This window comes from Peromyscus californicus, unplaced genomic scaffold (genome assembly GCF_007827085.1).
Source record: "Peromyscus californicus insignis strain IS unplaced genomic scaffold, ASM782708v3 Scaffold_9__1_contigs__length_137607984, whole genome shotgun sequence".
Taxonomy (NCBI): Eukaryota; Metazoa; Chordata; class Mammalia; order Rodentia; family Cricetidae; genus Peromyscus; species Peromyscus californicus.
Window position 1 is genome coordinate 104,968,883 of NW_026294617.1, and position 17,341 is coordinate 104,986,223.

Sequence of the window (17,341 nt, forward strand, 5' to 3'; positions counted from 1 at the left end):
GAGGGAGGACTTTGTATTAGGAAAGTGGTTGGATGCTGCAAATGAGACCATCCGAGCAGGAGCTTGAAAAATGTGCTGAGGGCAGCACGGACTGCAAAGGCTTGAGAGGGGACAGTATTAGCAACTGGGCTAGAGGTAGTTCTTGGAGTATTTTGGCAAAGAATGGGACTGGTTTTCACCCTTGTCCTGAAGAGTTCTGGGCTAATTTTGTGGGCACAGGAGACAAGATAGTCTAGTATCGACTGTTGTGTGGTTATCAGTGATCACCCTTACGTAGGTCTACAGTGGAAAGGATCCAAGCAGGACAAAAGGACATACAAAATGGAGTTTGAGGAGAAAAAGAGCACCAGAAAGTTTAATGCTGAAGCCATGTCTTGTGATTAAAGAGACAGAAGTTTAAAGAAAGGTCTGGTATGAAATGGAATAATGGGAGTGGTCCACTTGGGGCAAGGCCCTACCCAGCTGTGCTTCCCACTTACAAAAGGAAGTGCCTAATGAATCTTCTAAAACAAAGAAAAGCTTATTCAATAAAGGAAAGTACCAATAAATCAAAGCTGATTCAAATGTAATTTGAGGGGGCAAGTTCTATTCCTAGGGGGTAGTCAAATTTGGCAATATTGGCCATGTGGTTTAGCTTTAGTCGTAAGGATATGGGAGTAAAGGGATTATGGAATCTCCAGTTGAGGAAAGCCTGAGGCCAGGTGTGGCAGGGGAGTCCCTGCATGGAAACCATTGAGCGAAGATGTGAAAATGAAGCCTAGATTGTGTTGGAGACCCCAGGCTGTTGGATACGTCAGAGCCCTGGGATGTCTGCCAAGGAGAGCTGTACAGAAGGAGCAGAGCCTGCCCTAGAAAGAGAAGTGTGTTGCAGTCAGCAAAGCTGGAGGGATGGGTCCATGTAAGCCCGCTGGCACTGGACACAGAGCTACAGGAGCTGGTTTGTTCTACTTTGTTTCTGTTTGCTTTGGTTCACTGTTCCCTCACTTTGCCATCATCCCTCCCTTTGGAATGGTAATGAATACTCTGCGCCACTGTATATTGGAAGTATGTAATTCGCTCTGCCACCTTACAAGAGGTTACCATTAAGAGATTGCCTGAGCCTCAGATGAGACTTTCGACTCTGAAACTATGTTGAGACCATGAAAGCCATGAAATTGGACTAAATGCACTGTATATTATGGTATGGCCATGGGCCTATGGGGAAGTAGAATTTGACGGCTTGAATGAGGATAGCTCCCAAAGGCTCAGACATCTGGATGCTCTTTGCACAGCTGGTGTCATGGGGAGTAGGTGGGCTTTGAGGTTTCAAGTGCACATGTCATTTCTCAGTTAGCTCTCTGCCGTGTGCTTGTGGATCAGATGTGCGCTCTCAGCTGCTGCTCCAGCACCAGGCCTCGCTGCCTGCTGCCATGCTCCCGGCCATGATGGTCATAGACTGACTAACCCTTTGGAACCATAAGCTCTCAACAGACCCTTGGTCACAGTGTTTTGTTTTGGCAGGAGGAAAGTCACTAAGACAATGTTCATCAACGGCTCTCATCAGAACAGTAAGTCAGAGAGCAGAGACCCTCAGACTCTACAAGACCCAATGTTTGCCAAACAGATGTTAGTCTTAGCATTTTATAAACATAAAGCAAAAAAACCCACTAGGATTCTTCTTGGTAATTAAAGCGTATTTTTACGTGTCGTTCCAGTCTTTTTATCTTCATATCTGGTTTAAGAAAATAAATATATGCCAAGAGTCACACTACCTGTTAAAAACAATAACGGCAATATGCAAATATCATTAAATGTAAAAATGTTTATTCACAATCCTTGAGAAGTTACCATTCCTTCAGAAAATTCTTTATGAACAAAAAGCCAAAAATTACAACAATAGCTTATGCCAAACCCAAAATATACATCTGATGTAATATAAACCTTAAAAAGCATTAACACAGGCAATGTGAATATAGAGTATTTTTAAATTATTTTCATGGCACAGCTACAATTTAAATTTTAAGACAGATATAAATAATAGCATAACCTAATGTATATTTACATATCAAAGTATATTTATTTCTATGAGATTAAAAATGACAAAACCACAGATGTCATTGTACAGCAGTTCAAATATTGAAAGGGCCACATCATTTTTCACGTACAGCGAGAACTTAACTACCTCTACCTGGACCTTCCTGTTCTGTTGAGAGCATGCACCATCACTGCCAACGAGAAGGAAACAGCAAGGGAGACAGAATACAGTGTGCTTGCCAAAGTGACTCAGTCCTCAGCCCAACCAAGGACTGCAGTTCGGGAGCATTTCACAGCCCTGGTCCCTTACGTGGATTCACACAGGTCGTCAATGTACCGACACATCAGTTCCATCCCACAAAGCACCTTGTACTACAAGGCAAAGTAAAGGGCAATACAATCAAGGGACCTTTCATATCAGAAAGGATTTTATTTACTTTGAAATACCCGTATTTTAATGTTTTCTTAAGTCATTCACAGAATACGTTCTGTGTAAAATCTTTCAAAGATCATTCACTGGAAATATAGAATTTAAAAAGTGAAAGTAAAAACTTAAGATCTCAATTTAAAGCCAACATAGTGGCATGTAAAAGGAAGTAAAAAATTCAAATTTACATTGTTAAGTATTATTTTTGAATTTTTACCAACTCCAAGTGCCCAAACTCTGGAAGCTTCTTTAATCCTATTGCCTTTTCTTCAGATTGAGTGAACATTGCATTAGTATATGTGTATGTGATAGGTGTGCAAAGAAACCCACACATCAGCATGCTTTGGGGTCATCTCCGGTTAACTGCTAAGTACTAAACAAGACTAAAGGAAATCATCAAAGGAAACGCTGCTGGAAAAGGGACCAGCCTTCCAAATGAATCCAACCATCCCTCCTCAGGCTGCCTTTACATCTGCTGAGAATTAACAAAAATACTTTCAGATTTCATTTCTATAATAAAATAGGCTTAGTAAAGCAAAGTAAAACAGTACAATTTAAGATGCAGAACTTGACCGGGGTGAACAAGAATGCCATGAGTGTTTGATAGGTCAGATCACCGAGTCAGTCCTGGGACCAGAAGGCAGACGCTGAGACTCATTGCCAATGTTCAGCTGTCTCTCTACTCCTAAGAAAACAAGCACTTGTCACGTGGTTCCTATGCTGCCTTACAAAAAGGCTCAGCATCCATCTGTACATTCTAGTTAATTTTTAACATTTGGTAAATAAGGTAACACAATTTCATCCTACCGGATCTGTTGATCTGTGTCAGACTGCTTGATGGCAGAATCTGACAGTTCTAACACAGGATTCACAAACCCAGAGTACTCAGAATTGCCGTTATCATCCATCTCGGCACTGACGAAGTCATTCTCCCACTCCAACCCATTGGAATCATCCGAGGCAGACGTGGGGTTGCTGCCTTTCTTGCTGCTGTACTTCAGTGCTGCCCGAAGGATGTCTTCTTCTGTCTTCGAGCGCTCTCTCATTGGCAGCATCCTATTCATTCCTAGCATTTCGAGAACATTGAAAGAAATCTCACTGAAAAAAAGCGGCATTAAAAGACTTGCCAGCTAAGCCAGGGGCCATGTCGCACACCTTTAATCTCAGTACCCAGGAGGCAATGAGTTTGAGGCCAGCCTGGTCTCTAAAGTGAGTTCTAGGACAGCCAGAGTTATAGAGAAACTCTGTCTCAAAAAACCAACCAACCAACCAACCAACCAACCAACCAACCAACCAACCAACCAACCCACCCACCCACCCAGACTTGTCAGCTGAATAATAGGATTGTTCTTGTTTGACTCTGATTTGTGAATTAACCTATGGAGCCAGGCCTGTGGAAGCTTTCTTTTTTTTTCCTTTCTTTCTTTTTTTTTTTTTGGTTTTTCAAGACAGGGTTTCTCTGTGTAGTTTTGGTGCCTTTCCTGGAACTCACTTTGTAGACCAGACTGGCCTCGAACTCACAGAGATCCGCCTGGCTCTGCCTCCTGAGTGCTGGGATTAAAGGCGTGCGCCACCACCGCCCGGCTGTGGAAGCTTTCTTAAGAGAAGAATCTGGGGTGTGATATCTACACGTCACAGTCTTTGATAAAAACGCCACACTGATCACCTGATAAGATTTCTGAAGGGCCACAAATCAAACACAAAAGAGACGGTGAGTCCATTGCTCTGTATCTCATAAGGTCACTGAGTATCTTTGCCAAGGCCTTTTCCCACCCAATGACTGCTGCATTTCCTGGAGAAAGGCGAAGATTGCCCTGCCGTGATGACACAGGCTTTTCCTGTACCGCCCAGGTCCCTGCTAATACTGGTGCACTTCCAGCACATTAACCACCCCTGGGAAGTTACGTAGAGCACCAGCATCCACTCCATTTCAGAGTGAAGGAGACTGCAGCAGAGAGGTACATGTCCACAAGGTCACATAGCTATGTGGTGCAGGGACTGAAGTCCAGGGCTCTCTGCATGCTGGCCAGTCTCTACTGTTGAGCTACGACCTAGACAAGGCTGAATTTTAGTGTACCCAGCCTGGCTCCAAAGCCTGTTCTCATACTTTGATTCTTTACTACAATAGAGTGCAGATGTTTCATAGTTGTAGATTTAATTCTGAATACAAATTGTCAGTAACATGAATCTCAAAAATACTAAAGCAGGTGGAGGCGAGAAAGGACAGACATTTCTAAATCTTAATCGACACTGGGAAAAGAACTAAAACCTAGGGTGGGCAAAGAGGCTATAAGGAGCTAGAGACACGATCGACTTTATTTTGCAACCTTAAGGAATCAGACCTCACAGTAAAGAAAGGGAAGGAGTTTTAAATCTCTACCACTGCTGTCTGTCACTCCTGCAAAAAACCACAAAGACTCGACTCAATAGAGCAAGTGGTTACACTAGATGAGCCCATTACAAACAGTGAGCTAGGGTTGGGGAGACTCTCAGTTGGTAAACTGCTTGTCACACAAATAAAGAGAACCTCAGCACCCATGCAGAAGGCCAAGCAGCCTAGCAGAATCAGTGAGCCCCAGTCCTAGAGACCATCTCAAAAAGCAAGATAGACAGCTCTCGAGGATACCTGAGGCTGACCCCTGCCTCCACATACATATGAACACGCACGCGCACACACACACACACACACACACACACACACACACACACACACACACACATAATGTGCATATAGACAGACACACATCTACATCCACAAAAAAACTTCATGGGCTGACAGCTCCTATGACTACAGATTTGTACCTTGGATTCAAATCTCTCTAAAGGAGGCTGCAACTGTGTACTGACCAAAAAGAAGGTTTTCAGTGGACTCTTTCCTCTGTCTACCCTCACTGAACAATTTTGCTAATAAGCTGAGTAATGACCAGGACAATCTTATCTATGAATACGATTAGCACATGTAGACGACAGAGTAATTACAAACGAACTGGTACCTGGGATCCAAACCTACAGGACTGATGACGGGGGTGTCATTGGAAAGATTTAACAAGCTAATGCAGCCTGTCATAATGCTATTCCAGCTCTGCCTGTTGGTCTTTTAATTGACAAAACAAACTAGCATGATTAAAGGGTATCTAAGATCCATTCCATCTCAATATTCTATGAATTGTGTAAAGCTTACTATTTTTCTTTGAGTTCTATATTCTGTAATTCTTTCTTACGTTGCCTATTTTTTAACATGAAGATGAAAAGTTGGATCTTAATGAAGTTGTGTTGAAAACAAGTAAATACTTTAGCTATAATTCTGAGCATGTGTATGCACCATTTCCTATATTAGGTGTTTTATATATATAATGTCTACATAGTCATTTCCCCCTAATATTTATTTTTGTTTCTTTTTTGTCTTCTGAGGATCAAACCCAGGTCCTTGCACATGCTAGGCAAATACTCTACCTCTGAGCTACATTACCTTCCTTAGACAAATACTTTATTGTTTAGTAATACATTAGCACTTATATAAAACATGGAAAAGTTCATCCTTTTTGAGGATGAACAATCATGGCTTAGAGAGATTAAATGACCTATGTAAGGTACTAGGGCTAAGACTAACTGGATAAAATTCAAATTTATATCTAAACAACAGCTTGTGTTCTACAAAAAACCCTCAAGAATTAAATTGCTTGCTTTCAGTGAATCAGACATTAACTGACTTCTGACTTTGAACTGCTCAGAAAGAGGCAGTAATCCTTCATGTGGAAAACTTCCTGAGTTAGGTTAGAAACACTTTTTTTTTTTTTTTCCGAGACAGGGTTTCTCTGCGTAGTTTTGGTGCCTGTCCTGGATCTCGCTCTGTAGACTAGGCTGGCCTTGAACTCACAGAGATCTGTCTGGCTCTGCTGGGATTAAAGTGCTGGGATTAAACCCCATGCTGGGATTAAAGGCATGAGCCACTGCTGAAACACTTTTAAAAAAAAAATTAAATCCCAAGAAACATTAAAACTTAAGTAATTTTCTAAACAATTTATTAGGAGATGATAATTGATGATAAATAATAGTTATGGGTTTGCAAAATGGCTGAGCTGGTAAAGGTGCTTGCTACCAAGCAGAAGGGCCTGAGCTCAACCCGTAGGCCCCACATGGTGGAAGGAGAGAACTAACTTCCCCCACAGTTGTTCTCTGACCTCCACACGTGTTGTGGGGTACACATGTGTGCTGTGGAATAATCTTTCTGAACACAGTGAAGATGTGTCACTCTGATTGGTTTAATAAAAAGCTGAATGGCCAATAGCTAGGCAGGATTTCCGGGCAGAGAGGATGCTGGAAAGAAGGGAGACACCAAGGAAGCAGCATGGGCAATACAGAGTAAAGGTAACTGAGCCACAAAAAAGAACGTAGATGAAAAGATATGGGTTAATTTAAGTTATAAGAGCTAGTTAGAAACAAGCCTAAGCTATCAGCCGAGCTTTCATAATTAATAATAAGTCTCCATGTCATGATTTGGGAGCTGGCTGAGAGGAGAAAGATTCAGTACACATGTGTATTCAAACACACACACACACACACACACACACACACACACACACACACACACACACACACACACACCCCACATATAATAAACATAAGAAACAAATAACAGTAATTGCCAGCCAGGTATTGTAGCTCATGCCTTGAAGCCCAGTACCCAGTAGGCAGAGGTAGGTGGATCTCTCTGAGTTCAGGCCAGCTTGGTCTACAGCAACTTTCTAGTCAGCTAATACTACACAGTGAGACTTAAAAAAAAAAAAAAAAAAAGTCTGATTATTATTTTTATGGGCTTGAACATACTCAATTTAAATACCATGAAACAGCCGGGTGGTGGTGGCACACACCTTTAATCCCAGCACTCGGGAGGCAGAGCCAGGCGGATCTCTGTGAGTTCGAGGCCAGCCTGGGCTACCAAGTGAGTTCCAGGAAAGGCACAAAGCTACACAGAGAAACCCTGTCTTGAAAAACCAAAAAACAACAACAATAACAACAAAAAAAAACAAACATAAATACCACGAACACAAGGCAGAAAACATCTTGCCCAACAAGGACGAGTGTGACTCTGAGGGACACTGAGGCAACAGACCTTCTTCGTCTTCCCACTCCAGGTCCAAGGAGGTGCTGTCGTCATTCCCGCTCGTTGACTTGGTTTTGGTCATTAAGTCACAGCTGCTTTCGGTATTTGGTGTCAATACTGTGGCGTCAGACGAGAGTCCTGGAACACACACCAAATGAACATTGTCCCTGTGCCCTGACCACAGCAGCCATCTTTCTTCCTTTCTTTTGTTTTCTTTTCTTGGTAACGACTGGCTCTCTAAATCTTACTGTTCCTCCAAACTCCCACAAATACAATGTGGCAAAAAGTAAATTGAAATTGTTCAGAGAATATTTTAAAAGACTTACTACTACTTCGGAAAACTTCGTACTGTGACTTTATGTTTCTCAAACAAGATTCAAAGTCGTCTTCTGGTCCTGCACTGTAATAAAAGTGAATTTAAAAGATGCTTTTGGAATAAATGAAGCAGAATGAATACTTATGTGAATGATGGTATTTCTGGCTTCAAGCCTCTTCCCCAAAGTTGTAACTGCTATACAATCAGAATACTCTGGTGAAAACAGGTCTGAATTTGTTTAATGCTACATGAAACTGAAAACTGACTGTGAAGGCCAGTCCTCAAAGTAGATTTATAAGTAACTTTACAATAACAACAAGCGTGCTCTAAGTAAGGAAAATAAACAACTAAGGTGACTACCAGCTTACCTGAGGAATCCAGTTACCACATCCCTTTCTACATGAAGATGTTACTCTTACAAGTGCATTGAAGTCAATTTGAATAAACGATCACTTACAGCTTAAAAAAATGTTCTCAGTATTCACTAAGACAGTATCTTAGAGGAAGGCATATATGAATATATATAAACAATATTATGTGTGTACGTGTATATACACATATAAATTTTTGGAGGTGTTTTACACACACACGAGAGGGGGCTAAGGACTGAACCCAGGGCCTTGAGCATGTGACTGTATTTAGAAACATCTGGAGGAGAACAGTGCTCGTCTGTGTGGAAACGGCACTCTCTGCCGCAATCCGAGGAGAAAACACGCGCTGCTCTTTCCTTACCTTTGATAGTCTCCACCGCCGGGATGACAGCGCTGTGTAGCTCTCTGCTTTTCTTGCTTTGGAAACACAATGTAAAAAAAAATCATTTTGATGTCAAGTCAACATTTTTAAAAAAACACCCATGCAATGCCAACATCGTCTGCCTGGTTTCTAAAAACCAAAGGTTAGCATTCTTCACTGAAGTCTTTTCCTCCATCACTACTTCCCATCCTCTTACTGAAGGACAGAATTATTCTCGGCTCATCAGTATGTGATGGTGTAGTACTGAGAACACTTAGTGTTATGAAGTGCACTGCTGCCCCTGACATTTCAACACTCCTAAGAGCCTCCATGACTAGAAGGGGAAGGCAGGAAGCCAACTGTCAGGTCATGCTGTGGTCCTCTTTGGCACGGATGAAGGAGCAATGTAAGGGTTTGTAAGGCTGAGCTGACTTGGGTCCCTTAACAGCAGTGGATTAGTTGGGACTAGGCACAGGATTCTGCAGACCTGTCAGAGCTGTGCTTGGATAGTGGCTGCATATTCCTGGCACGGTGTACCTTCCGCTTCTTCATCTGTTAAATACAGATGGTTACTGTCCTGCCTCAGCAGACTCGGCTAATATGAAAAGCAATGGAGCAGCACATGTCTGTACAGTTGGGTCCATGTATGATATGCAGAGGATGTACTCCCAGAACAAACATTCAGTCATGGAAGCAAGAACACAGAGAACCTACATTACCCAAACTGACACATGCGTCAATGGGATGCTTTAACCCAGTGGTTCTCAACCTTCCTAAGGGTGTGACCCTTTAATATAGTCTCTCATGTTGTGGTGACCCTAACCATAAAATTATTTCATTGCTACTTCGTAACTATAATTTTGCTATTGTTATGAATCATAATGTAAATATCTGATATGCAACCCCTGTGAAAGGATCCTTTGACCCCTAAAGGGGTCAGGACCCACAGGTTGAGAACTGCTGCTTTAACTAGACTCGATAGACAGCTTATTATTGTAAAAAAAAGAATGCCTATATTAAGAGCAACAATTAGTTTGATAGAAAGCGAAGTTAATTTTAATGTTTTCCAGTACTGGATGTACTAAAAAAAAACCAAACACTTCCCCATAATGAATCTGTTGGAACCCACCCCCTCAAAGGCAGAGAAAGAGACAGTTCACACAGAAATCACAATGACAGGATTTCTCAGTTTGTCTAAACTTCCACATGTGATTGGAGTTTGGAACTCCTGAACACCGTACCACAGCACTGCGGTAAATCTACACAGGCATTACGGAGGGAGGCCATAAGCAGTGTACTAGCTAAGCATACTTGCCTGGACTCTGGCTCTCCCGTGCCCCAGCCCTAAGACCTGTCCTTCAGCTTCTTTGTCGGTAAAGCAGGGGTTCAAATGCCCCTCTCCTAAGACTGCTGTGAGTTCTCCACTAAGAGCCTTCTTAGTTGTGTTCCTGACACTCCCTTCTATGAAATCTGTCACTGACAGTTGCCAAGCAATGTGTGATAATGCCCTATTCCCACGTCATGGTAAGAGATGGTAATCTGTATTTCCTAATACGCCAAAGATGTTCTCAAGACTCTACCTCTTAGTGGCTCAATTACATAAGAAATTGAGAATTAAACAATACCCCTAGTGAGTCATAAATCATATATCTTGTCTTATATTAAGTATAAGAATCTTACCATTTAAGAAATTGTTTGAAAAATCTTCATGAAAATACATTAAAATGCTTAAGAAATTATACTGAAGGCTAGTTTTGAAAGATTTGCCTTCTAAACACATTTCCCCCCCAAAGAATTTGAATTCAGAGCACTAGAATTCATCTTTAGGCTCAACAAGAATTAGCTCCTGCTAAAGCTACACAGCACACAGTATCAAGCTCACGTTTATGTTTCTTCTAGGAGGAAAAGATGGATTTGTTTGCCTTTGAGATTCCTAAGGACATGTGCATAAGCACATCCTCTGCTAACCAAGGAGCTGTTGGTTCTAGCAGGACAGTCCCAACTTGGAAGAGTCAGAGTAAAGAAGGAGAGGTAACCCTGGTGTGCGCTGGGGTCGTCCCCCTCACCTCCAGGAGCTTTCGCTGCCTCGCTGCCCTGGCTGCTTCACGCTGGGCAGCGTATAAAGCTTCTTCTTCTAGTCTTAACTTCTCCTCTTGTAAGGCTAACTGTGCATGAACAAAACGGTAAGGATTAACAGAAACCAGAACCTGTCTAGCTGCTCTAAAAACCAGCTACTCCGACTATAAAACAAAACAGAAAGCACTGAAAGTAACTGATATCTATGAAGCATATCAAGTTGGTATTTTTGTGGCTGCCCATTTCAAATTCTTTTACAAAATACCCCAGATGACATATAAGACATTACTGAACTCCTTAGAAAATGCTATGATCTTCATTTTCAGTCACCATTTGAATACTCGTCACCCTGACTACAATGGTTTTGGCCCTCACAAATCAGAGATCCCTAAATCTTAGGCCAATCACACCTACGCGTTTCCCAGATTCCGTCTTTCCACTTCATTGACATCCATACACATTCCTCAATTTTTTTAGTATTCATTACTCAAAAACTACTTTCAAACTAAGTTTTTACCATTCACAACAGCACACAGAACCTTAGTGGTAAGTACTGCATATCAAACCTAAGTTAAAAAACAAGTATTAACCTCTTTTTCCTTTATATACTATGAGCATCTCTTGTGTAGATTAAATTAATACATTTGTAAATCACTAATGGTACTAAACATACTGTTTTTTATTTTTACTTTAAAGAATTCCTTTTGGTACTGCAGACTGATCCCAGAACTTTGTACTCTATAGCTGGTCTAGATGAACCGAAGGTTAGTTTTGATACAGGGTCTCATTATATACAGTTCAGGCTGTCCTTAAACTTGCTGTTCCTAAGCCTAGCCTCAAACTCACTCTCCTGCCTGTACCTCTCAAGTGCTGGAATTATAGGTACACACACCATGCCTAGCTCCAAAGACTGCTTTTAAATGTAGAATGGAATACAACTAATTCTCTTTAGTTCAGTGATAATGAAGCTCTGACTAGAGGCCACTTCCATAAATTTATGTAACAAAGTGACTGGCAGGGGTACTTGGTTCACTGAGAACAAATAAACCCCAAACAAACAAAAACTTGACCATGTCTCATTAGGCCGACTGAGGCAAAGGTATTTGCTCTTGCTTGGCACTCCTATTAGTGAACTGAGAACTATCTTACAGAGTGCTCTGCTGCTGACATGTGACATCACATGACCTCTTAACATGCAATCAATCTAATTACAGTAAGCCGGAATAAGCTTCCACTGTCAATCATTTTTCTCCGTATTTATGTAGACAGGTCAGTGACTGCCGGCAACACATCAGAAAGCACCCCCCACCAGCAGGCTTCACATGGATTTAAACAACAGGGCACACCACTTACCTCTCTCTGGATTTTCCTATCCACATCTCTCTGTTTTTCAGCAATTGAATCATAATGCCTCTCTTGTAGGTCAACAATTTCTTCCTCAGTAAGTGGCCTAGAGAAGACAGGGAGGGAGGGAAAGGAAAAACAAAACAAAACAAAAAGCCCTTCTGATGAACCTGAGTCCAAATAAAACATTCCAAAAGCCAGGGGAATGCTGAAATTTTACTGCCAAAATTTGTATTAAAGCAACCGGATATAGCTTCAACTGCTATGTGAAACTATAAATTGAAATACATAGTCCCCCATGCAGTTTAAGATGATAGGCTTTCTTTCACTCTATAGTGCCTGTTAAGAAGTGTGGACTTTGCTGTTCTCTACACAGGCTCTACTTGACGGCTATCCTAGACTACACCCCAAATATCCCACCACAGAGCTTAACTTCAGTATGCTGTACTCCCTTCTCAGGGCTCACACAGTCAGAGCCTAACCCTCCCACCAATCACTCTGGGCTCCCCAGACCCTCATCCTTCCTCACACTGGTCCTTCCAGCCAGTAATCGCCTGGCCTCCACTTAGGACAATGGGGATCCCACAGCAGGTCTGAATTCCCTTTTTCACCACTCACTGTCCTATGTTCCTACAGCCGTGGAACAATCCTTCTGTACACTGGGATTGTGTATTCTCTCATTGGTCAATAAAGAATCTGACTGGCCTACAGCAAGGCAGGATAAAGTTAGGTGGGACAATCAAACTGAGGATGCTGGAGTGAAGAAGGGTGGAGTCAGGGAGACACCGGCCAGCTGTCAAGGAAGCAGGACATGTAGAAAATGAGGCAACAAGCCATGAGCCACGTGGTGAGGCATAGATAAGAAGTATGGGTTAATTTAAGTGCAAGAGTTAGGCCTGAGCATTTATAAGTAACATCAAGCCTCTGAGTGGTTATCTGGGAACTGGTGGGCGGGAGAGAAACATCCGACTATATCCTATCATTACATCAATTACGCTGCTTACTCACTTGGGGCCCTGGATATTTTCCACTTTAGTCCTTTCTGCTGTGGGTTACCAGGAAAAAAATACATCAACCATTTAGCTCTCAGTCTCCAGCAACAGTCCTTTAACTTACTGAAGGTGACTGCCTACATAACTCCGTAACTTCCTTAAGTTTCTTACTCAAATTTTTCTTAAAGGTAACTTAATTTCACTTCTACTCTCGTGCTTAAAATATATCTTATTCTTCCTTCCCTTCTCTAAAGAGGCAGGGTCCTTAACCTATCTGCACTCATTACTATATTCATGATTCATTCAAGTCAATGGTTTGCACCTCCAGGACTTATAATGTACCAGCTGCTCCCAACAACCATAGAGAGTAGAGGCGGAGATTACATCCAGGGAAATGAGATGGACGTAGATCAAGGATAAGCATGCTGCGGAGCCAGGACTTAGATGCAGGTGGTCTAGCACCTTACTCCTCATACGTCTCCTGTCTTCACGTCCTTCCTCCACTCAATCAGCAGTATACAGTCTTCAGCTTCCATCACTCCAGTAACGCTGGGAACCAATGGCTTCTACGTTGTTAAACAACTTAAGTCCTTCCTACTTAAGTTTCATGAACAGTCTGAGCATCCCCTCTATCCTGCCTGTGTCTGGACCTTCTCACTGATCTTTTCCTTTCTAGGCTCCGATGGTTCTTTGTTTCTACCACTTCTCATTCATTCTCAAACTCATTCACTGTGTGTCTATTTAATCCTCACACCACTCTTCCTCATACACTAAGAACCCTAGTCCATCATCCTACCACACAGGCATGTGACCCCACCCCTCTGAGGTGGTGGGGAATGACCCCAGACTTGATAAAGGCTAGATAAATGCTCTGCCACTGAGCTGGTTATATCTGGGAATGGTGAAGAAGGCTAATGATATCAGCACTCAGAAGGATCAAAAGTGAAGGACCACTATGAACAACACAGAACTGGAGGCCAGTCTGGGCTGGGTAGCAAATTCTCAACAAACACATCCCAAAACAAAGCAAAGCACTAAGACCTTAGGTCTATTTATTTAAAAGCTTATTTAAAAATTTTTCATACAATGTATTTCAAACATATTCTTTCCCCTCCAGATCTTCCCCACCCCTCTCCTCATTCAATTTCATGTTCTTTCTCTCTTCCCCTGCCTCAAAAAAGAACAATAAACAACATAAAACAAAAATGAAATGGACAAACTAGAAAGAAAAAAAAAGATAATCAGTTAAAACCAAAAAAATATCAAAACAAAAGAAAAGGCTTACAAAAAATGGAATCTGTGTTGTTTTGACCAACCACTCCTGGGCTGAGGCCTGTCCTGGACTGTGGTTGATACACACAGTACACTCCACTGGAGAAAACTGATGCTCCTTTTCCCAGCAGGCGTCAACTACGAACAGCTTCTTGGTTAGGGCTGGGACTTGGTGTGCACTGCTCCTTTTCAGTACTGGGATGCTGTCTGGTTTGAACCCGGGCAGAGACCCTAGACTTTTACTGTTTTCTTCACCACTTTCACTGAAAGCAAGGCACACATTTCCATCACTACATACAGTCCCCCAGTGAGTGCTTCCTTCTAATCAGTTATCTCACTCTGTATGTGCATTTTTTGACTATCCCTGAAGGTCTCCTCTGCCAGGCTAATAATGGCTAACCAAGTCTTTTGAGACCAAGCCAGACGTCATCTATTTTGGTAACAGGGATTCTCTAGGTTTACTAGTATGTTCTATAGCAGCTGTTTTAATTGCTACCTTGTACTGAAATGTTATCTTTAGGATTTTTCTCTCAGTAGGATATACTTTCTTCTAAAGCAGAGACAAACACATGGAGGGGGTGGGGGGGAGAGGGAAGGGGAGGGAGAGGGAGAGGGAGAGACGGAGAGACAGACAGACAGACAGACAGACAGACTGCCCGAGACTAGACTAACCAGGGCTTTGCACACGTGAGGCCCTGTGCATGCTACTCAAGCACTCCCCCACCGAGCCCCATTCTCAGCCTTTGTTGTTGGTTTTTTCAGAGGGTCTCCTGCAGCCCAGGCAATCTTCCTGGGTGTGCTATCATAAGCCTGCTTCACCTGATTTTGTTCTCCAGTGTTGCCATCCTAGATCTGCACCGTCACACACCAAGTCCACGCTTATCTTTCAATCCCACTGTCTAACATCGTACCTGGCACATGAATAACTGCCCCAAAAAGGTTTGCTAAACTAAGAAACGCAAGGACAAAATAACCAAAGTAGGAAACAATTGCCTTGACACTAGGAACTTAGTTTCTTCTTAAATATTTTAGGTGTATGTCTGTTCTGCCTGCATGTATGTATGTATGTATGTATGTATGTATGTATGTATGCACTGCTCACATGCTTGGTGCTCAGGGAGGCCAGAAGAAGGTATTAGAGTCCCTGGAAGTAGAGTTATAGATGTGAACCACGCTGTCGGTGCTGAAAATCAAACCTGAGTCCTGGGGACCAGCAGTCAGTGCTCTTAACCATTGGGCCACCTCTCCAGTTTAGGAACTTTCTTTTGGGTTAAAGACAGATGCTTTTTTTTTCAAGCAGTCTATGCAATTTAATAGCAGATTAAAAAGGCTATATAAATAAATTATAGTATAAGGTTCTAGTTACTTCTGAAGTAGCAAAAGGGTTTTCGATTTGTAGAATGTTTTAGAGCAGTGCTTCTCAACCTTCCTAATGCTGCAACCCTTTAATACAGTTCCTCATGTTGTGGTGACCCCCAATCATAAAATTATTTTGTTGCTACTTCATAACTGTAATTTTGCTACTGTTATGAACTGTAATGTAAATATCTGATATGCAACCCTGTAGAACAACTGTTTTAGAATGTCATAATGAAGAACAGGGTGAAAAAGAATTATCAGTATTAAGTGGCTTTAAGAAAACTAAATGATTTATAACCTAGGCCTAATTAAAAAAAACCTGAGAAACTGATATAATTCAATTTTTTTCATTATTCAAAATAGTGTTTGGGGAAATATATTATTTGTCTTACTTTTATGTAAAGAGAACATTTTGTTTCTGAAACAAAGTGTTCAGTGTCTCGAAGGCTATAAGAATCTCTCTGGAATTCGGACTTCAAGAGTTCACATACTGTTGTTTAAGTTTCCACTCCATCCTGTAAGGAATTGCTTAAGGTAAGCAACTCAAAATGGCTTCAGGAAGTCCCTGAAACTGATCAGATTCTCTAGGCCCCTTCCTGCCAGAATAAGCAATAAAAGCTCTAAGTTCCTCTCAGATAAGCCAAGCTGCAAAGAAAATACAGACAAGCCAAGCTGCAAAGACAACTCTGAGACCAGACCAGTTGCCTACAAGAGGTTTAGACCAACCAAGGCACCTGCAAAGGACACTCCCCAACTCACTGAACTACTTGCAAACTACGCAGTAAGCTCTAGGTGCCCAGCTATGTGAGCTGTCAATCATGCTGGGGTGGCCTAGGTGATCCAGCTGTCCTGGAGTCATTTCTGCTCCTGTAAGGAACTCCAATAGACTCACTGGTTCACCAAGGTGGACTCTGGTGGTGTCTGTGCTTTGGTTTCTCACGGGCTCCCTAACTGGGGTGAGTAGACGGGTGTGTTGCATCTCTCCAGGAAAAGTTTTGTCAACAACACTTACACGTTTTGTTGTTTGAAAAGCCTTACCTATGGCTGCTTCCTGGGCTCTCCCCCTGCACAAAAATTAAACACGTAAAACAATTTTCACTAGTTGAACTCACTATCAAGGCAAGCCAAAGCAATTTTCATTTAATCAAAAATAGTTTTTACTTACCTATTTCTGTCACAGTAAGCAAATTTCATTATTAAAAGGATTTAAAACAAACAAACAAAAAAACCTTTACTATTTTTCAAAGGCAAAGCTCAGTTATAGAACAACCATTTGCTGGATAATTCTTAATTTTTCTAATATTTGTTATATAGCAAATGAACTCACAGTTAGACGTGCCAGAAAACACACTCAATATGCCTTCAACATTTGTGGCTGGTCTGTTATTTAGATTTTAAAGTTTTAAAATTTACATACCTATTAAAAGTTTTTTGTACCCTCCCCTGGAAATCACAACCCTTTAGACGAGTTGTTTCCAACTCGTGAGTTGTGACCCCTTTTGGGTGGGTCACATATCATTCCTAACAGTAGCAAAGTTACAGTTATGGAGTAGCAACAAAAGTCACCACAACATGAGGAACTGTATTAAAGGGTGGCAGTATTAGGAAGGCTGAGATCCACTACTCTAGACTTTCTGGCCACTTGAAAGCATGCAGAGTAGCACAGAACTAAGAGTTGGCCAAGGTCGTAAAGTACAATGGATGTC

General features: G+C 41.8%; 1 protein-coding gene across 6 annotated transcripts in view; it reads right to left on the reverse strand.

Moving 5' to 3' along the window:
* Window positions 1-1,781: 1,781 nt before the first annotated feature.
* The window catches only part of Ap1ar (adaptor related protein complex 1 associated regulatory protein), a 33,603-nt gene continuing 18,043 nt past the window's right edge, over window positions 1,782-17,341 (reverse strand). For 2 of the 6 annotated variants that reach the window (XM_052730457.1, XM_052730453.1), the window contains 7 exons: window positions 16,674-16,699; window positions 12,022-12,118; window positions 10,659-10,757; window positions 8,593-8,648; window positions 7,871-7,944; window positions 7,554-7,682; window positions 1,782-3,506 (listed from right to left, as the gene is read on the reverse strand). In XM_052730457.1, coding sequence (XP_052586417.1) covers window positions 3,244-3,506; window positions 7,554-7,682; window positions 7,871-7,944; window positions 8,593-8,648; window positions 10,659-10,757; window positions 12,022-12,118; window positions 16,674-16,699 — 744 coding nt within the window. In that variant the 3' untranslated portion in view covers window positions 1,782-3,243. The remainder of the gene's footprint in view (window positions 3,507-7,553; window positions 7,683-7,870; window positions 7,945-8,592; window positions 8,649-10,658; window positions 10,758-12,021; window positions 12,119-16,673; window positions 16,700-17,341) is intronic. The other 4 variants (XM_052730458.1, XM_052730454.1, XM_052730455.1 and 1 more) reach the window with 3 other exon arrangements.